At 36.3% G+C, this 13,689-nt stretch overlaps 2 protein-coding genes across 2 annotated transcripts in view; one reads left to right on the top strand and one right to left on the bottom strand.

Moving 5' to 3' along the window:
* LOC134839270 (radial spoke head protein 4 homolog A-like) overlaps nucleotides 1-4,014 on the top strand; it is a 437,773-nt gene extending 433,759 nt beyond the window's left edge. Inside the window, exons 3-4 of the mRNA XM_063854768.1 lie at nucleotides 1,904-2,218; nucleotides 2,618-4,014. Coding sequence (XP_063710838.1) covers nucleotides 1,904-2,218; nucleotides 2,618-3,619 — 1,317 coding nt within the window. The 3' untranslated portion in view covers nucleotides 3,620-4,014. The remainder of the gene's footprint in view (nucleotides 1-1,903; nucleotides 2,219-2,617) is intronic.
* A 4,070-nt stretch (nucleotides 4,015-8,084) lies between these two features.
* On the bottom strand, nucleotides 8,085-10,885 carry LOC134840110 (acid phosphatase type 7-like). Its single transcript, XM_063855803.1, has 4 exons — nucleotides 10,665-10,885; nucleotides 10,235-10,447; nucleotides 8,951-9,396; nucleotides 8,085-8,781 (listed from the first exon to the last, which is right to left on the bottom strand). Exons 1-4 carry the CDS (start codon nucleotides 10,774-10,776, stop codon nucleotides 8,116-8,118), a joined length of 1,437 nt encoding a protein of 478 aa, XP_063711873.1. The 5' UTR covers nucleotides 10,777-10,885; the 3' UTR covers nucleotides 8,085-8,115.
* Nucleotides 10,886-13,689: the final 2,804 nt, after the last annotated feature.

Raw genomic sequence — 13,689 nt, forward strand, 5'->3', positions numbered from 1 at the left:
TATTAAGAGCAAAAAAAATGACGCAAAAATTTTCGCTTGGGGTGTTTTTTAATCAGTAAATTTTCGGCAATCGGATAATAGGATTTTTTGTATAAATTTGGTGTTTGAAAATTGCGATGTTGGGAATGCTTTAAACTTATCTATACGAGCTTCTGAAGTTCCTAAAAGTTGTGTCAACGTCGAGAACTGGTCTGAATATTTGTGCTATTCAGACTAAAGAATTGAAGATGACAGTATATTGATCGTTTACAATATACTGATTAGTCAATTATCAACATAGATTTGGTCCAGTTAATGGAAATTCAATTTTAGACTTTGTTAAAACAACTATTTGTAACAATTTCATCTGAAAAATTTTTTTTCGCATATTTAGAATACTTTTTCGTTTTAGTCTTTTTGGCATTAAAAACGGTACATAAAATTGTGCATTGTATAGAAACTGTTTATTGTTCCGACTTTCGATACGAAAGTAACGGAATATTTGTGCTCAGGGTGGGTTTTTTTCTTCAGACAAATTTCGTTTTTAACTAGCCATTTTTGACGGATTTTTTTTTATTATTCAAAAGGTATTGTTGTTCTGAGCTTAAATTTGAAAAGATATTTCACCTGTGATCATTTTTCGTGAAGTAATGGGGGTTTGAAGACAGCCATTTTGGCCTACTTGGGACAATTGATGCGCAATATATTTCGCGCTATTAACGCGTAAGCGGAGATTTAATCCGTCTTAGAAATCGTTCCAAATTGGTTGAAGGAAGCTTACTGGTATAATTGATTTGTTTCAAAGAGTGAAATCTATTCTTTTGTACTTTATATGACGCGTGGGGGATGATTTCATTTAAAAAAATCAAATTCAAGAAAAAATTTTTAATTCATTTTATTTTATTACTTTTAATTGTTTTTTGTTACTACTGCTCCATAAACCTTAAAAGCCAGTCGGAACATTCAGGGCTTCGCCCTGATACGAGCAGTCTTGTTTTTGTTCTGGTCTCAGTTTTTCAATAGCAAACTATTTGAGTTGAAACATTTTAATGAACTGCTACATTTTGATAGCTTTTGTTTGAGATTTTGTATTATGCTTTCATTCTCAGTTTGTATATATCGTAGAGTACTTATTTTACTATGCTGTAAAACTTTTATTTCTAAAATTTTTGTTACACATTTATCAAAGAGTTTGATTTTGGCTGTTTTAGCCGAGTTTTCAATCTAATTTTACCTTTCGGTCTGAACTAATTACATTTTATCTCTAATCTGTAATCCAATGGCTCACGATATGAATTTTTCTTTCAAGGGCTTGAGTTATGATTTGGTTTTTAAGTTCAGTTTTATATCAATAGCTAATTGAAAGGCATTTTAGGCTCTCCCTTAACAAAAGAGCTAGTAGCGCAAAACAACGTGAATGACTTCTAGTATCAACAACTGATTTTAATCTTTTAAGTTCCCAACGCGAAAAAAAATCTTAGATAATGGCCATTTTTAACCAGTTTTTATAATTGGGTTAGTTTCATGAAAAAGTATCAACCAAAAAATATTTTAAAATTTCAATAGCTTTAACGTGACTTATATATTTTCGAAATTCAAATATTGAAAGGGTTCAAAAATTAAACAATTTTTACAGTTTTGTTAAGTTCATTGACACTTTTTCTTTTTTTTAGTTGGCTATCAGAATTCAGCTTTATCTTATCGTTTTTTTCTAGTATTTCCCAGTTTTCTCTTGTTGACTCAAGAGTTAAGCGTTACTAAATTATCACGATACTTGTAATCATAAATTAGCATAAGCATAAGTTACCAATTTTTTCGCATGCAAAAGTTTCTTTCAGAGCTTCAATGATACTTCAAATAGTTTAATTAAAATCGTAATACTGTCCTTTCAAAAATGCCTTTGTCAACCTTTGCGTGTGTTTAGGCCAAACTATCAGAAGAACTGAAACCGCTGTTCACTGGCGGCGAAGACGAAGATGGCGGCGCCATGGAGATCACAGAAGAGGAAATGGGGAGCCCCCTTCCGAATGTGATGGAAAACGCCTACATGTTCGAACAGGCGGGAGTGGGACTTAGCAGAGAGGAGTACTTTCTCATGAGTCTGGCTCTGAAACACTTGATTGAGACACACCCTCTGCAGAAGTGTCGGTTCTGGGGGAAAATTTTGGGTGTCGAGAAAAATTACTACATAGCAGAAGTGGAGTACAGAGAAGGGGAGGAAGAAGAGGAGGAGGAAGAGGTTATTTTATTTCATAAAAATATGAAATACTTTCGCAAAATTAGCTTGATTTTAATATTTTTGCAATATAGCAAAATTTTGGTTTTAAACTCTTTCATTAAACTAGCTAGATTATTCATTGACTGGAAGAACATTTTTTGTCATCCGCGAAGCTCGAAAATTTGTTTTCCCATATTCTGAAATTTTTGTTTTCCCATATTTAACCGGAAATTTTTTTTGGTATTTGTTTTCGGTCAATTTATTATTTGTTTTTGTGAAAAAAAACTTGGTAAACAATTTAAAAAGGCACACTTAATCACAAAAATTTGCTCGGAAGAAATATTGGTCTACATTTGTTTCTACGCTATTTAAAGTATTGAAAGTAAATTTAAGAATGTTTAATTAGTGTTCTATCTTAAGGTTCAAGAAGAAGCCGAAAAAGAGGAAGAAGAGAAAGACGATGACAATCTCGACGGTGAAGAAGAAGACGTGTTGCCTAAGAATGACTGGAAATCCTCTCCCCCAGTGCCCAAAGAAGACAAGGGCACAGGTGCAAACAAGTACACCTACTTCGTCACTAACAACCCCGGTCAGCCCTGGAGCAAACTCCCGACTGTCACTCCGGCTCAGATCTTCAACGCCAGGAAGATCAAGAAGTACTTCACCGGACACCTCGACCGCCCGATTGTGAGCTACCCGCCCTTCGCCGGCACCGAGGCGAACTACCTGCGAGCCCAAATCTCAAGGATATCGGCCGGAACCCAGGTATCTCCGATCAATTTTTACACCTTCGATGAAGAAGAAGAAGCCGAAGAAGATGACGGTGCCAAAGATCACTATGTCGAAAATGCCGAGTACGAACCGATGCCGATTAAAGAACTCTCGGATCCCCGAGGTACGAACTGGACACACCACGTTCAGTTCATTCTCCCCCAAGGACGATGCTCGTTCGTTAATCCGAACCAGAAATCCGAGGAGGATTTTGAAGACGAAGAGGAGGAAGAGGAAAAAGAAGAAATGGACGAGTTAGAACCCGAAACTGGACCGTCGCTTCTGACTCCGATTTCGGATGACGCCATTATTGATGAACTTCCGCCTTGGACCATCAAGTGTGCTTCGGAACGAGTTCCGTTTTTCTCAGTAGTTTTTGTGAGATCCAATCTTTGGCCTGGAGCATTTGCCTTTGGACAAGATCGCAAGTTCGAGAATATTTACATCGGATTCGGACACAAGTACACGGCTGAGAACTACACTCCGCCTCAGGCACCGCCGGCGTTTAGTGAGTACGCCGCGGGCGCTGAGGTTGAGGAGATGGACGACCCGACGGCGGAGGAAGAGGCGGCAGCTAAGGCGGCGGCCGCTGGCGAGGAGGGAGGGGAGGAAGAGGGTGTTGAAGAGGAAGAAGATGAAGAGGATGACTAATTAAAAAGTGTGAACTAATTTTAGTCTCGCTCTTCAAGGTCACTATATCAGACTTTGTTCTATAGTTAATGCCAAACTTATAACTTCGGCACTTTGAATTCATCTCCTATGGCAACTAAAAAAAAATACAATACTGCTAGCCAACGAAATTTTTTGCCAAGGGAAGTAAAAACTTAGAATTTTTCTGAAGTTTGGCATTAATTGTAGCTCCTCGATGCTATGTATTCTTTTCGATGAGAGCTTGTTTGTAGACGTATGGTTTGAGCAGCTCATCAGATATCGTCTGTTTTATTAGTACTCAACTCTCAGCATAGCTCCAAGTTGAATTAGTTCTCTATAAAATCTAGAAAACATATCATTCGACAATTTATAGACCAAATTGATTCTTTTTCTTATACTGTTTTGATGTAATACTTTCACGAAATCAGTTTTTATTTAGCAAGCTCTTATTTTGCGAAACTAGCCGAAGTGAATTGTTTCCCAAATTTATCATTTTCTGTTTTTATAAAAGGTCAGGGTATTTAACAAACATTTTAACATTTTGCAGAAAAGTTTGCCAAAAATTTAGTGCAATAAATGAAACCAAAAGTTAAATAAATAAATAAATATAATTCTGAAAGAAAGATTTTTTCTTTCATATTTCAAAAATTTTTTCAATCAGTTTTTTTAAGAATATTTTGAGTCATGGACTGCACCCAAAACTCGAGAGTACCATGCAGTTTGCAAAAGATTTCGGGGACGCGCTTAGCCTTATGTGAAATCTTCGAATAGAAATATTCTTATGGTTTTTGTCGGGAAAACCGCTTCAGACCTCATTTACTTATTTTTTTTTAATTTTATGTAAAAAAAAAAGTAAAAAGTTTTACAACAGAAGGCTGCATTAGGCTAATCATGAACCTCAGAAAATCGCTTTAGATCTCTGTGAATAGAAATATACCCAAGCCCGCGTTTGGCTTCCATAGACAATCTCTTCTGGATCTTCTATTTTCTCAAGACCAATGAAAATGACTCCCTACGACAACCAAAGTGAAAACTCTAACTGATCTATTGGACCAATTTAGAAGGTAGGTTGTTCACTCGGTTAAAAGTAGTAATTTTCAGCCAATCAGATTTGAGCATATTGCATGCAAGCCTACTGCTTAAGTTTGCCATTTTATTTTAGGGCAGAGATTGTTCACTTGGTCTATTAAAGGTAGAGATTGTTCACATGGGCCGAATTATCAGAGAAATCGTTTCAAGATTTATCACTGCAATGACCTATGAGTGCCAATGATGATGGAAAAGAACTCATTATTACGATGAGTTTTTTTTTTAATTCCCAGCATCCAATTCCGCTTGTTTTGACCTGCCTGACAATAAAATAAACCTAATAAATTTGACCAACTGTTTGTTTGATAATAGTGACATTTGTTTCGAAAATAACGCAATGTTTGTGCAGGGGTGATTTTTTCATACAATTTTAGCTTTTGAACTAACAAATCATGACGGATATTCATACATGTTCAGAGACTTTGATGTCTTAAGCTCAAATCTAAAAACAATTTTCACCAGTATTTTTTTCCGCAACGTTATGGATAATTAGATTTTGCTCATAAAGAATAATTATCGCGCGATATATTGCGTCCTTGGAAGCCGTGAGCGGCGAATTAATGAGATTTACTTATCAATTCAAAGATGAACAAGAGTGATCGTATTAGGGCGAATCCTTGACTGTTTTGGCTGCCATTAAAGGTCTATGGAGCTGAAATAACAGGAAAAAAAGTAAAAAAAAAAATAGATTATAAAGTACAAAGAGATAGATTTCGCTCCTGGTAACGGATCAATTCTGGCAAATTAACTCCCATCAACCAATTTGGAACGATTCCTCAGACAGATTAAATATCTGCTTGCGCGAAATATATAGCGCGTTAATTGCCCCGAATTTGACAAAATTGCAATCTTTAAGCCCCAACAACTTTACGGAAAATGATCACAACCAATAAATCCTTTCAAAATTAAGGTCAAGACAACAATACTTTTTGAATGATATAAAAAGTCCGCCAAAAATGGCTAGTTAAAAACAATAAGATAACATTCGAAGTGAATCCATCAATACTCGTGCACAAATCAATACTGCGCGGTTTAGGGCAAAGCTTCGAATAATCACCTTTCTTCAAGTTGGTTTTGATTCTTATTGTTCCGACTTTCAAAACAAAAGTATCGGAATATTTTTGCTCGGGGTGGCCGAGCAAAAATATTCCGATACTTTTGTTTTGAAAGTCGGAACAATAAGAATCAAAACCAACTTGAAGAAAGGTGATTATTCGAAGCTTTGCCCTAATCCGCGCAGTATTGATTTGTGCACGAGTATTGATGGATTCACTTCGAATGTTATCTTATTGTTCCGTCTGCCGAAGAAAGTGACGGAACATTTGGGCTAGGGGTGGTTTTATCTCAGAAAAGCTTCGACTTTTCAACTAACAGTTATTTGAAGTTTGTTTTAGGTTTTAGCTGGTTTTCTAGAGTTGCTTCTGGCGCCAATACACACTAATTTTGAAGGAGAAGCGCGCACCTAAAATTAATTTTTTCGGCCAAAACCTTTTGAAAAGTGTCAAAAAAACGTCGCATCTACAATTCAACGAAATTATCCTAGATCCGAGCCAGCATTGAAATCATTTCATTCATACTAATTTCGGACGTATTATGCTAGAGCAGAGAATCATAGATCCATCGGAGGCAAAACGGAAATTTCAAGACAGCCCTACAGTGGCCACGTCAAAGGATACTATACAAGGCGGTGGCCTTAACTTAGCGGTTCGAAGAGCCAAGCCAAACTTGGCCGGTCCATTCTCTAGAACACCCAAGACGAAAGGGGGCACAAGCTCAAAAGATCCCCAACCAGTCATTCTACAAAATAAAAATGCTGCCACGGCAGCAGAAGCTCAAGAACCTCTAGCGGAAACTCAAGCGGGTTCGTCAAACCCAGGAGGCGTACAAAAATCAACTTCTACTCCTCACAGCAGTACGAGAAATAAGAAAGACATATCACGCAATACATCTCCAGAAACAATCTTAGACACATTCAACAGTAAAGATTTATCGGCAGCTGATTGGAATCGTTTAAAAACCAAGTGCTCGAAAGAGGAGTACAACGTACGGCGGCAGATATATTGCAATCTAAAGAAGATGTGGAAGTTGAGGAAGAATCCAATAACCCTCCGGGGTTTTCGGACGAATCAGAAGTCGAAGAAACATCGGTTCGTAAAAGCGGAAGGTCCAAAAAGGGACCGACTAGATACGGGAGTCCGATTAAACATTCGGTAAAGTCGATTTCTTACCATAATGATCTTTTAGACCTAAATCAGGCCGCACTTGAAGCATACCGCATTAAGTTAGCGAACTTCAAACCCGATGCGTCGAATTCGGTGGAAACAAAATTTGGTCTGCTAGAAAAACATCTTTTCAGAAGAAAGTTCGGCAGCGAGGCTCTCGACATCAACCGCTCCTGGAATGCTGAGTGGCGAATCCCATTACATTTGGAGGAAGTGCATGAAGAGAAAGATGGAAAATGATTCCAAACCAAAGCCAACAAAGAATAAAACTCTTTAAACTGAGTTTTAAAACTCCTATTCATTTTTATTAAAAATTTTGATGAAGTATTATAAAATTTTCTTGGCCGAGCGGGGTATGGGGTACCGCAACTGCTACTGCATTTGCAGTAACCATATAGTGGCCTTGGACATGCTGTTCATATTGTTATCTGTAAATTATATTATCCTATTATGTAAACCAAGGTCAATACTACGTGACCTTTATTGTTAAAAATAGAGAGCTTGTCTCTCAGATCTGTGACTCCGTACACAGTCGATCTCGGATAAAGAAATCCAAATAAAACAATACGGTTTCAACGGTTAAATTAACTCTGTGAAACCAATTCAGTTTTCATCATAAACCTCAGAGGTTCTGTTAGTTATCACATACTGCTAACGATTCTCTGTGAATCTTTCAAATACTTCAACTTTCCAGCCCGTGCGTTCCCCATATTTTGGTGAAATATTTCAAAGTTATTTATTTTGAAATTCGGGTTAAGACCATTATGTTTGCTCAGGAGTAAATTGGGAATTTCATTTTAAAATATATGTAAACTGTTTTAAATTCCATCTGCTGGAATTTAATTCAAACATGGACAGGTGATTCATCTCAATAGGCTTCAGCTTTAAATTTTTTACCCTAATTAAGTTGTTAGTCGATTCGTGTTGGCTTCAGAAAATTTACAAACCATTCGTTGATTACCCTTTTGATAATTCTTTTTTTTTCAGTCATGGCATTGTTCGATCGCAGCTGGTTTTGTTGATAGTTTTTTGCTGTTTTCAAATGCAAAAAAAAAGGATTCTTTAGATCAATTCTTTTCATCAATTTTTATCTTAATACCAACAACAGTCACTAAAATATAATCCAAAGCATTTAAGTAAATTGAACACTACGACAAAAATTAGCTCATTTTAATTTAACCCTTTTCAAATCATTGATTCCAGTATAGCAGATACAAGTAAATTGTTTCGTTTCATTGCCTGATTCGGCTTCGCTTCAGGAGCAGCGGTAGAAATAGATGTCAGATTTGTAGTAACATCTGGGTTCAAATCTTTTCTTACCGCTCTTGTCTTGATCAACCAAAAACGATCGATAACCGGGTTTACTGTTCTGTTATTTTCCACCGACCAGTACATGAAACCCAAGTTTAGTCTATCTTGAACTCTTAAAATAGTAAAGCCTCGTTCTGTGCTTCTAAAAGCCGACCATTGCGGTGCTGGTTCCATAAATTTTGCCCATTCTTTTTTACCAGCGCTTCCCGAGATTATATGAATTGGGTACTTTGCATCCTTATATTCGTAAAAAATTGCAGATTTTTCATACGTGTAATTATAAATTGGGTGAGTTCTTTCGTAATCGTGTTTGTGACCGTTCATTATTACATCGATTCCGTGCTTGTGAAATAGTTCTTCGAGTTTGAAATCTTTTTGTTGGTATCCAAGTCTAATTGTGTTGTTATTTTGACAGTCCCAGTCGTTGACATTGGTACAATACATAGGACGATGGCCTAAAGCTATGATCCAGGGTTGTTTTTCACGACTTTCTGGAAGATTAGCCTTGGTTAAGTCATCTTGCAGCCAGTTATATTGTGCCTATAAAATATTTTTCTGGTGAATTTTTTTAAATCTTGGAAAAACTTTCTTGTAATACTTTTTCCAAAAAAAAACTTAGAAAAAAATAGAAACCATAAAATTCTATTTCTTGTAAAAATTAGTGATTAAAAAACGAAATTGGAAAAAAAATTTGTACAAATTGGGTTACCTGCAGTTGTTCAGTGCCAAACTCTTCGTAAAAATAAAACTCCGTCGAAAATACTACAAAATGGATCGGGCCCACGTTGAAACTGTTGTAAAATACATTCGGCCCCGGCGAACTAAATCGTCCAGTAAATTCGCTGAAGTTATTATGTTTTTCATGATTCCCGACTATGAAGTTGTAAGGTATTCTAGATCCAATAGGTTGAATTAGATGCATAAATTTGTCTCCCTTTTTGCCCAAATTGTCGTCAAGGTCATAAGCTAGATCGCCAGTTTGTAAAACCAAATCGATTTCTCGATGTTCGGCTAATTCGGTGAGAGCCGGAATTGAGGCGTTATATTCGGTTCCGAGGTCTCCGAAGATAGCTACAACTGGTTTGAAGTCGTCTCCTTGTTTGAATGTGTGGAACTGGAATAATTCGCTCCTTTCCACGGATTTGACGTAGTAGTCTGAAAATCCGGAAAAAAACGTTTCAAACGTTTGACAGAAACTGATTTTCTGAGCTCTCCCAAATCACTCTAAAGACCCCATTTCGGCCAAAATTTCTGCGCCGCAGTCAAAGTTTGAAAAAAAACTGGCCAAAAAAGGCGTTTTTAGGCATTTTTTGGAAAACTTTGACCAAAAAATTGCGTTTTTTTTTGGTGCGCACTCCCCCCTTAAAATTAAAAAATTTTTAGGGTCCGTCACCAAAAATGGATATCTCAAAATAGTACAAAAGGGGACCTTTTAGGTGAGCAGTGGGTCGAATCCCTGAGGGGGGTCCGCCTCCCCCGCCCCCTAAATCCGCCCCTGCTTGGAATGCATAATTTTTATGATGCAAAAGCAAAAAAAAGTTGCTACAATAACCATTTTTGAACTGCTAGCATCAACTAACTAACTTCTAGAGCAGTTGCTTTGATGTATTGCTTTGATTTCCATTTGTTGAAGAATAATTTTTGTCAAAGGCCCAAAAAATGTAAAGCCCGCGAACGTTCGCGCGTTTGTATTCTGACTGTTGGCTGACCTTATTTTTCAAATTTTTTCGGCTCAGTCTTGTTTTTCGTTTTTTTTTTGGGGGGGGGGGGGGGGGGGGGGGGTTGTAGAATTTAATGTTTTTGCTACGTTCGAGAAAATACAAAGAAGTTGCGACTTTTTTTATATTAGCATATAGTAGTGTCAGAACGGCCTTCCGGCGACTTTCATAGTGGCCGGCCAGAAGTTTTTGATTGCGAGGGTCTCGAATTTCTGCCACAAAAATGGGAATTCGGAATTGGGTCAACAAAAAATATCTTTTTAATGTATACCAACCGTAAGATGTATCCGGCTGTAGTGCTTCCAGCTTGGCCTTGAACACGAAAGTGGTTCTCGTGTCGTTAGTTGTCTCGTCGTCGTGAACAAGAGTACTTTTCACGGCATCTACGCTGCTGTAGTCGCTCCGACTGTCCACTGGCCGGTAGAACACGAAGCCTTCGCCTTCTTTGCTATACGAAGTCCATGTGATGAAAATGGACGAAATATTGCCTAAAATCTCAATTCGTTTGCACCTTAAAATCAGTTATTTGACTATTGCAGGCACGAAAAAATTGAAAATTTTCAAATTTTTAATTGGACGACAAAAAAATAAAGAATGATCCCAATCAAAGATGTCCTTTTTTAAAAATTTGATTTAGATAAATTTCTAGAAACAAAAAAGTTGAAGGAAAAACAGAAAAATGTCAAAATTAATTTTCAACTAAACCTGTGTAGCTGAGATGAATTTGCTGCGGTTCTCCATTTTTCTGTGGACGACAATAACCTTCCGTAAAAGTTAGCATAGTTAACGTTACTGAAAAAATAGCACCGACGATCATTTTGAAGAAACAATTGCTGATCTACTACAAAGTAGACTAAATAAATGTGATAAGAAAAGTAATTTATGAAGTAAGGCGAAACATAAGGAAAACGAAACTGTCTCATAAACCGAATTATCCAGCAGTAAATGTTCTTCTAACGACACGATCAGCAGTGAACAAGTTTTCAGGTCAAATACTTCGTTTTTCATATGGTTCATAATGGTTCGGGGGACAATCTATTTTAAGACATATGATCACATTTTCATAACCCCTTATGCCTTATTGACTTAAGCTGGCTCGATTGTCGGATGATATAAGCCCATTTATTTGGTCTAAAGTTTTGATAACACCATCACAGACCAGTAGAGAGTAACATAATGTATGAACAAAACTCATCACAATTGATTTACGTATCCAGTGATCGTACGACCGCTCGAGAATTTTCCTGGCGCTCAATTTCGGAAGATTATCTTTGACTCCAAAACGATCTGCAAGTCAACCAGCTGCAAACTGAAATAAGTTATATGGCGCCGATTTAAATTATCCGGAAAAAAAAGAAAAAAAACTTGAAACATGAAACGCGTTTTTCTCCAATTAGGTTGATTTTAGAAGTAAGAAGCTTGCAGTGATATAACTTTGTCAGTAAATGAATAAATAGGAAGTAATTTTTGATTGACTAACCACAGCCAAAAAAGATAGTTTTTGGGGTAAGTTTTTGGGCCAGAATACTGCAAAACAAATCATAGTCTAAGATAACAGATTATTCTCACTCAATTCAATCAGTTGTTTCGCTTTTCTGTTAGTTGTCGTACAAATTGTTTATTTTTTTTCTACGAGATGGGATAAAAAAAGGTTTGACACTTTGATACATTTGTATTTAACACAAAATGTTACAAATTAAAACCTGGAACCTAATTTTTTGGATGTTTTTGATTAAATGAACCAAAACTAATGTTTTGCGTATCTTATACATATAACTCGTGCACTTAAAAATAATTTTACTTCTATTTTTTGAAATTTTTTCAAGCAGCTAAATAAACTGAAATGGAAATTATACAATTAAGTAAATCCAATTTAACTGCTAGACACGTGGCTTTCAACCATCTTTCGCTAACTGTTCTAATTTCTTCGAAAATTTGGTCAATTAATTGTGTCTAAATTTTTTGCTAAACTATAACTAAGTTCTGAAATGCCAATCTTATTCAATTAGTCAGTTCTGCAATTGCATCAATTGTTAGAAAATTTTTTGAAAACAAACAGAAGACGAAACAAAAACTCGATTTGTTCAAGATAGTTATACAAACGAGAGTGCAAAATCTTTCCTTTAATTTACGGAAGTTAAGCAAGGGTTCTATCTAGCGACATTTGCTTGCATTGTTGCTGTTACCAACTTTGTGAAATGGCGCATTTATGCTCAGCTGGAGATTTTGGGAAGAAGGAGAGGTTAGTCGAGTGTAACAAAAATGGCGCTACCAAAAACTCTCTTTTATGAGAGAAATTTTACCAATTTCATCACTCATACTTTGTTGTTCCGACTTTCGATACGAAAGTAACGGAATATTTGTGCTCGGGTGGGTTTTTTTTTTCTTCAGACAAATTTCGACTTTTTAACTAGCCATTTTCGACGGAAATTTTTTACATCTTTCGAAAGCTTTTGTTGTCCTGAGCTTAAATTTGAAAAGATATTTCACCTGTGATCATTTTTCGTAAAGTTATGAGGGTTTAAAGATTGCCATTTTGGCTATTTTGACCAATTTGGGACAATTAACGCGCGATATAATTCGAGCTATTAACGCGTAAGCGGAGATATAATCCGTCTCAGAAATCGTTCCAAATTGGTTGAAAGAAGCTTATTTGCCATAATTGATTTGTTACAAGGAGCGAAATCTTTTGTTTTGTACTTTATATGGCGTGTGGGGGGATGATTTTCAGAGAAAAAATTTTCAAATTTTAGAAAAAAAAGTTTTTCATTTTATTTTATTTCTTTTAATTTTTTTTTGTTGTTTATGTTATTACTGCTCCATAAACGTTAAAAGGCAGTCGGAATTTTCAGGGCTTCGCCCTGATACGAGCAGTCTTGTTGTTCCGACTTTCGATACGAAAGTAACGGAATATTTGTGCTCGGGGTGGGTTTTGTTTTCTTCAGACAAATTTCGACTTTTTAACTAGCCACTTTTGACGGAAATTTTTTACATCATTCGAAAGCTATTGTTGTCCTGAGCTTAAATTTGAAAAGATATTTCACCTGTGATCATTTTTCGTAAAGTTATGAGGGTTTAAAGATTGCCATTTTGGCTATTTTGACCAATTTGGGACAATTAACGCGCGATATAATTCAAGCTATTAACGCGTAAGCGGAGATTTAATCCGTCTCAGAAATCGTTCCAAATTGGTTGAACGAAGCTTATTTGCCATAATTGATTTGTTACAAGGAACGAAATATCTCTTTTTGTACTTTATATGGCGTGTGGGGGGATGATTTTCATAAAAAATTTCAAATTTTAGAAAAAAAACAATTTTCGTTTTATTTTAATTCTTTTAATTTTTTTATGTTGATACTGCTGCTCCATAAACCTGAAAGGCAGTCGGAACATTCAGGGTTTAGCCCTGATACGATCAGTCTTGTTTAATTTTAGGACTGTTTTTACTTAACCAGCATCAGCAAATGTGCTAGTGAACAGATATGTAAATTAATTTGCGACATCCATTCGAACCACCGGTTCAACGTGTGGTCAGTAATTTAGGCAGATGAAAACTAACTGTTCTCGATACAAACGCTAGCTATTGATGAAGAGTTCGACAGCATCCCTCGTCATTAACGTATAAATTCTGAGTTCTTACCGTTAGTTTTATCGAAAATCTCTTACATTTGTCTTGAGCATCCTATGAAAAGATTGAACAAATTTCAGCTATTTTTTGTCGCTTCTTTCG

Source organism: Symsagittifera roscoffensis, chromosome 2, assembly GCF_963678635.1.
Source record: "Symsagittifera roscoffensis chromosome 2, txSymRosc1.1, whole genome shotgun sequence".
Taxonomy (NCBI): Eukaryota; Metazoa; Xenacoelomorpha; order Acoela; family Convolutidae; genus Symsagittifera; species Symsagittifera roscoffensis.

Excerpts from the sequence above, each read along its gene's own strand:
- LOC134840110 (XM_063855803.1), bottom strand. The coding sequence starts at position 10,776 with ATGATCGTCGGTGCTATTTTTTCAGTAACGTTAACTATGCTAACTTTT. Across the intron at positions 10,448-10,664 it reads AATTCATCTCAGCTACACAG|GCAATATTTCGTCCATTTTC; the intron begins GTTTAGTTGAAA and ends TTGAGATTTTAG. Across the intron at positions 8,782-8,950 it reads TTGGCACTGAACAACTGCAG|GCACAATATAACTGGCTGCA; the intron begins GTAACCCAATTT and ends AATATTTTATAG.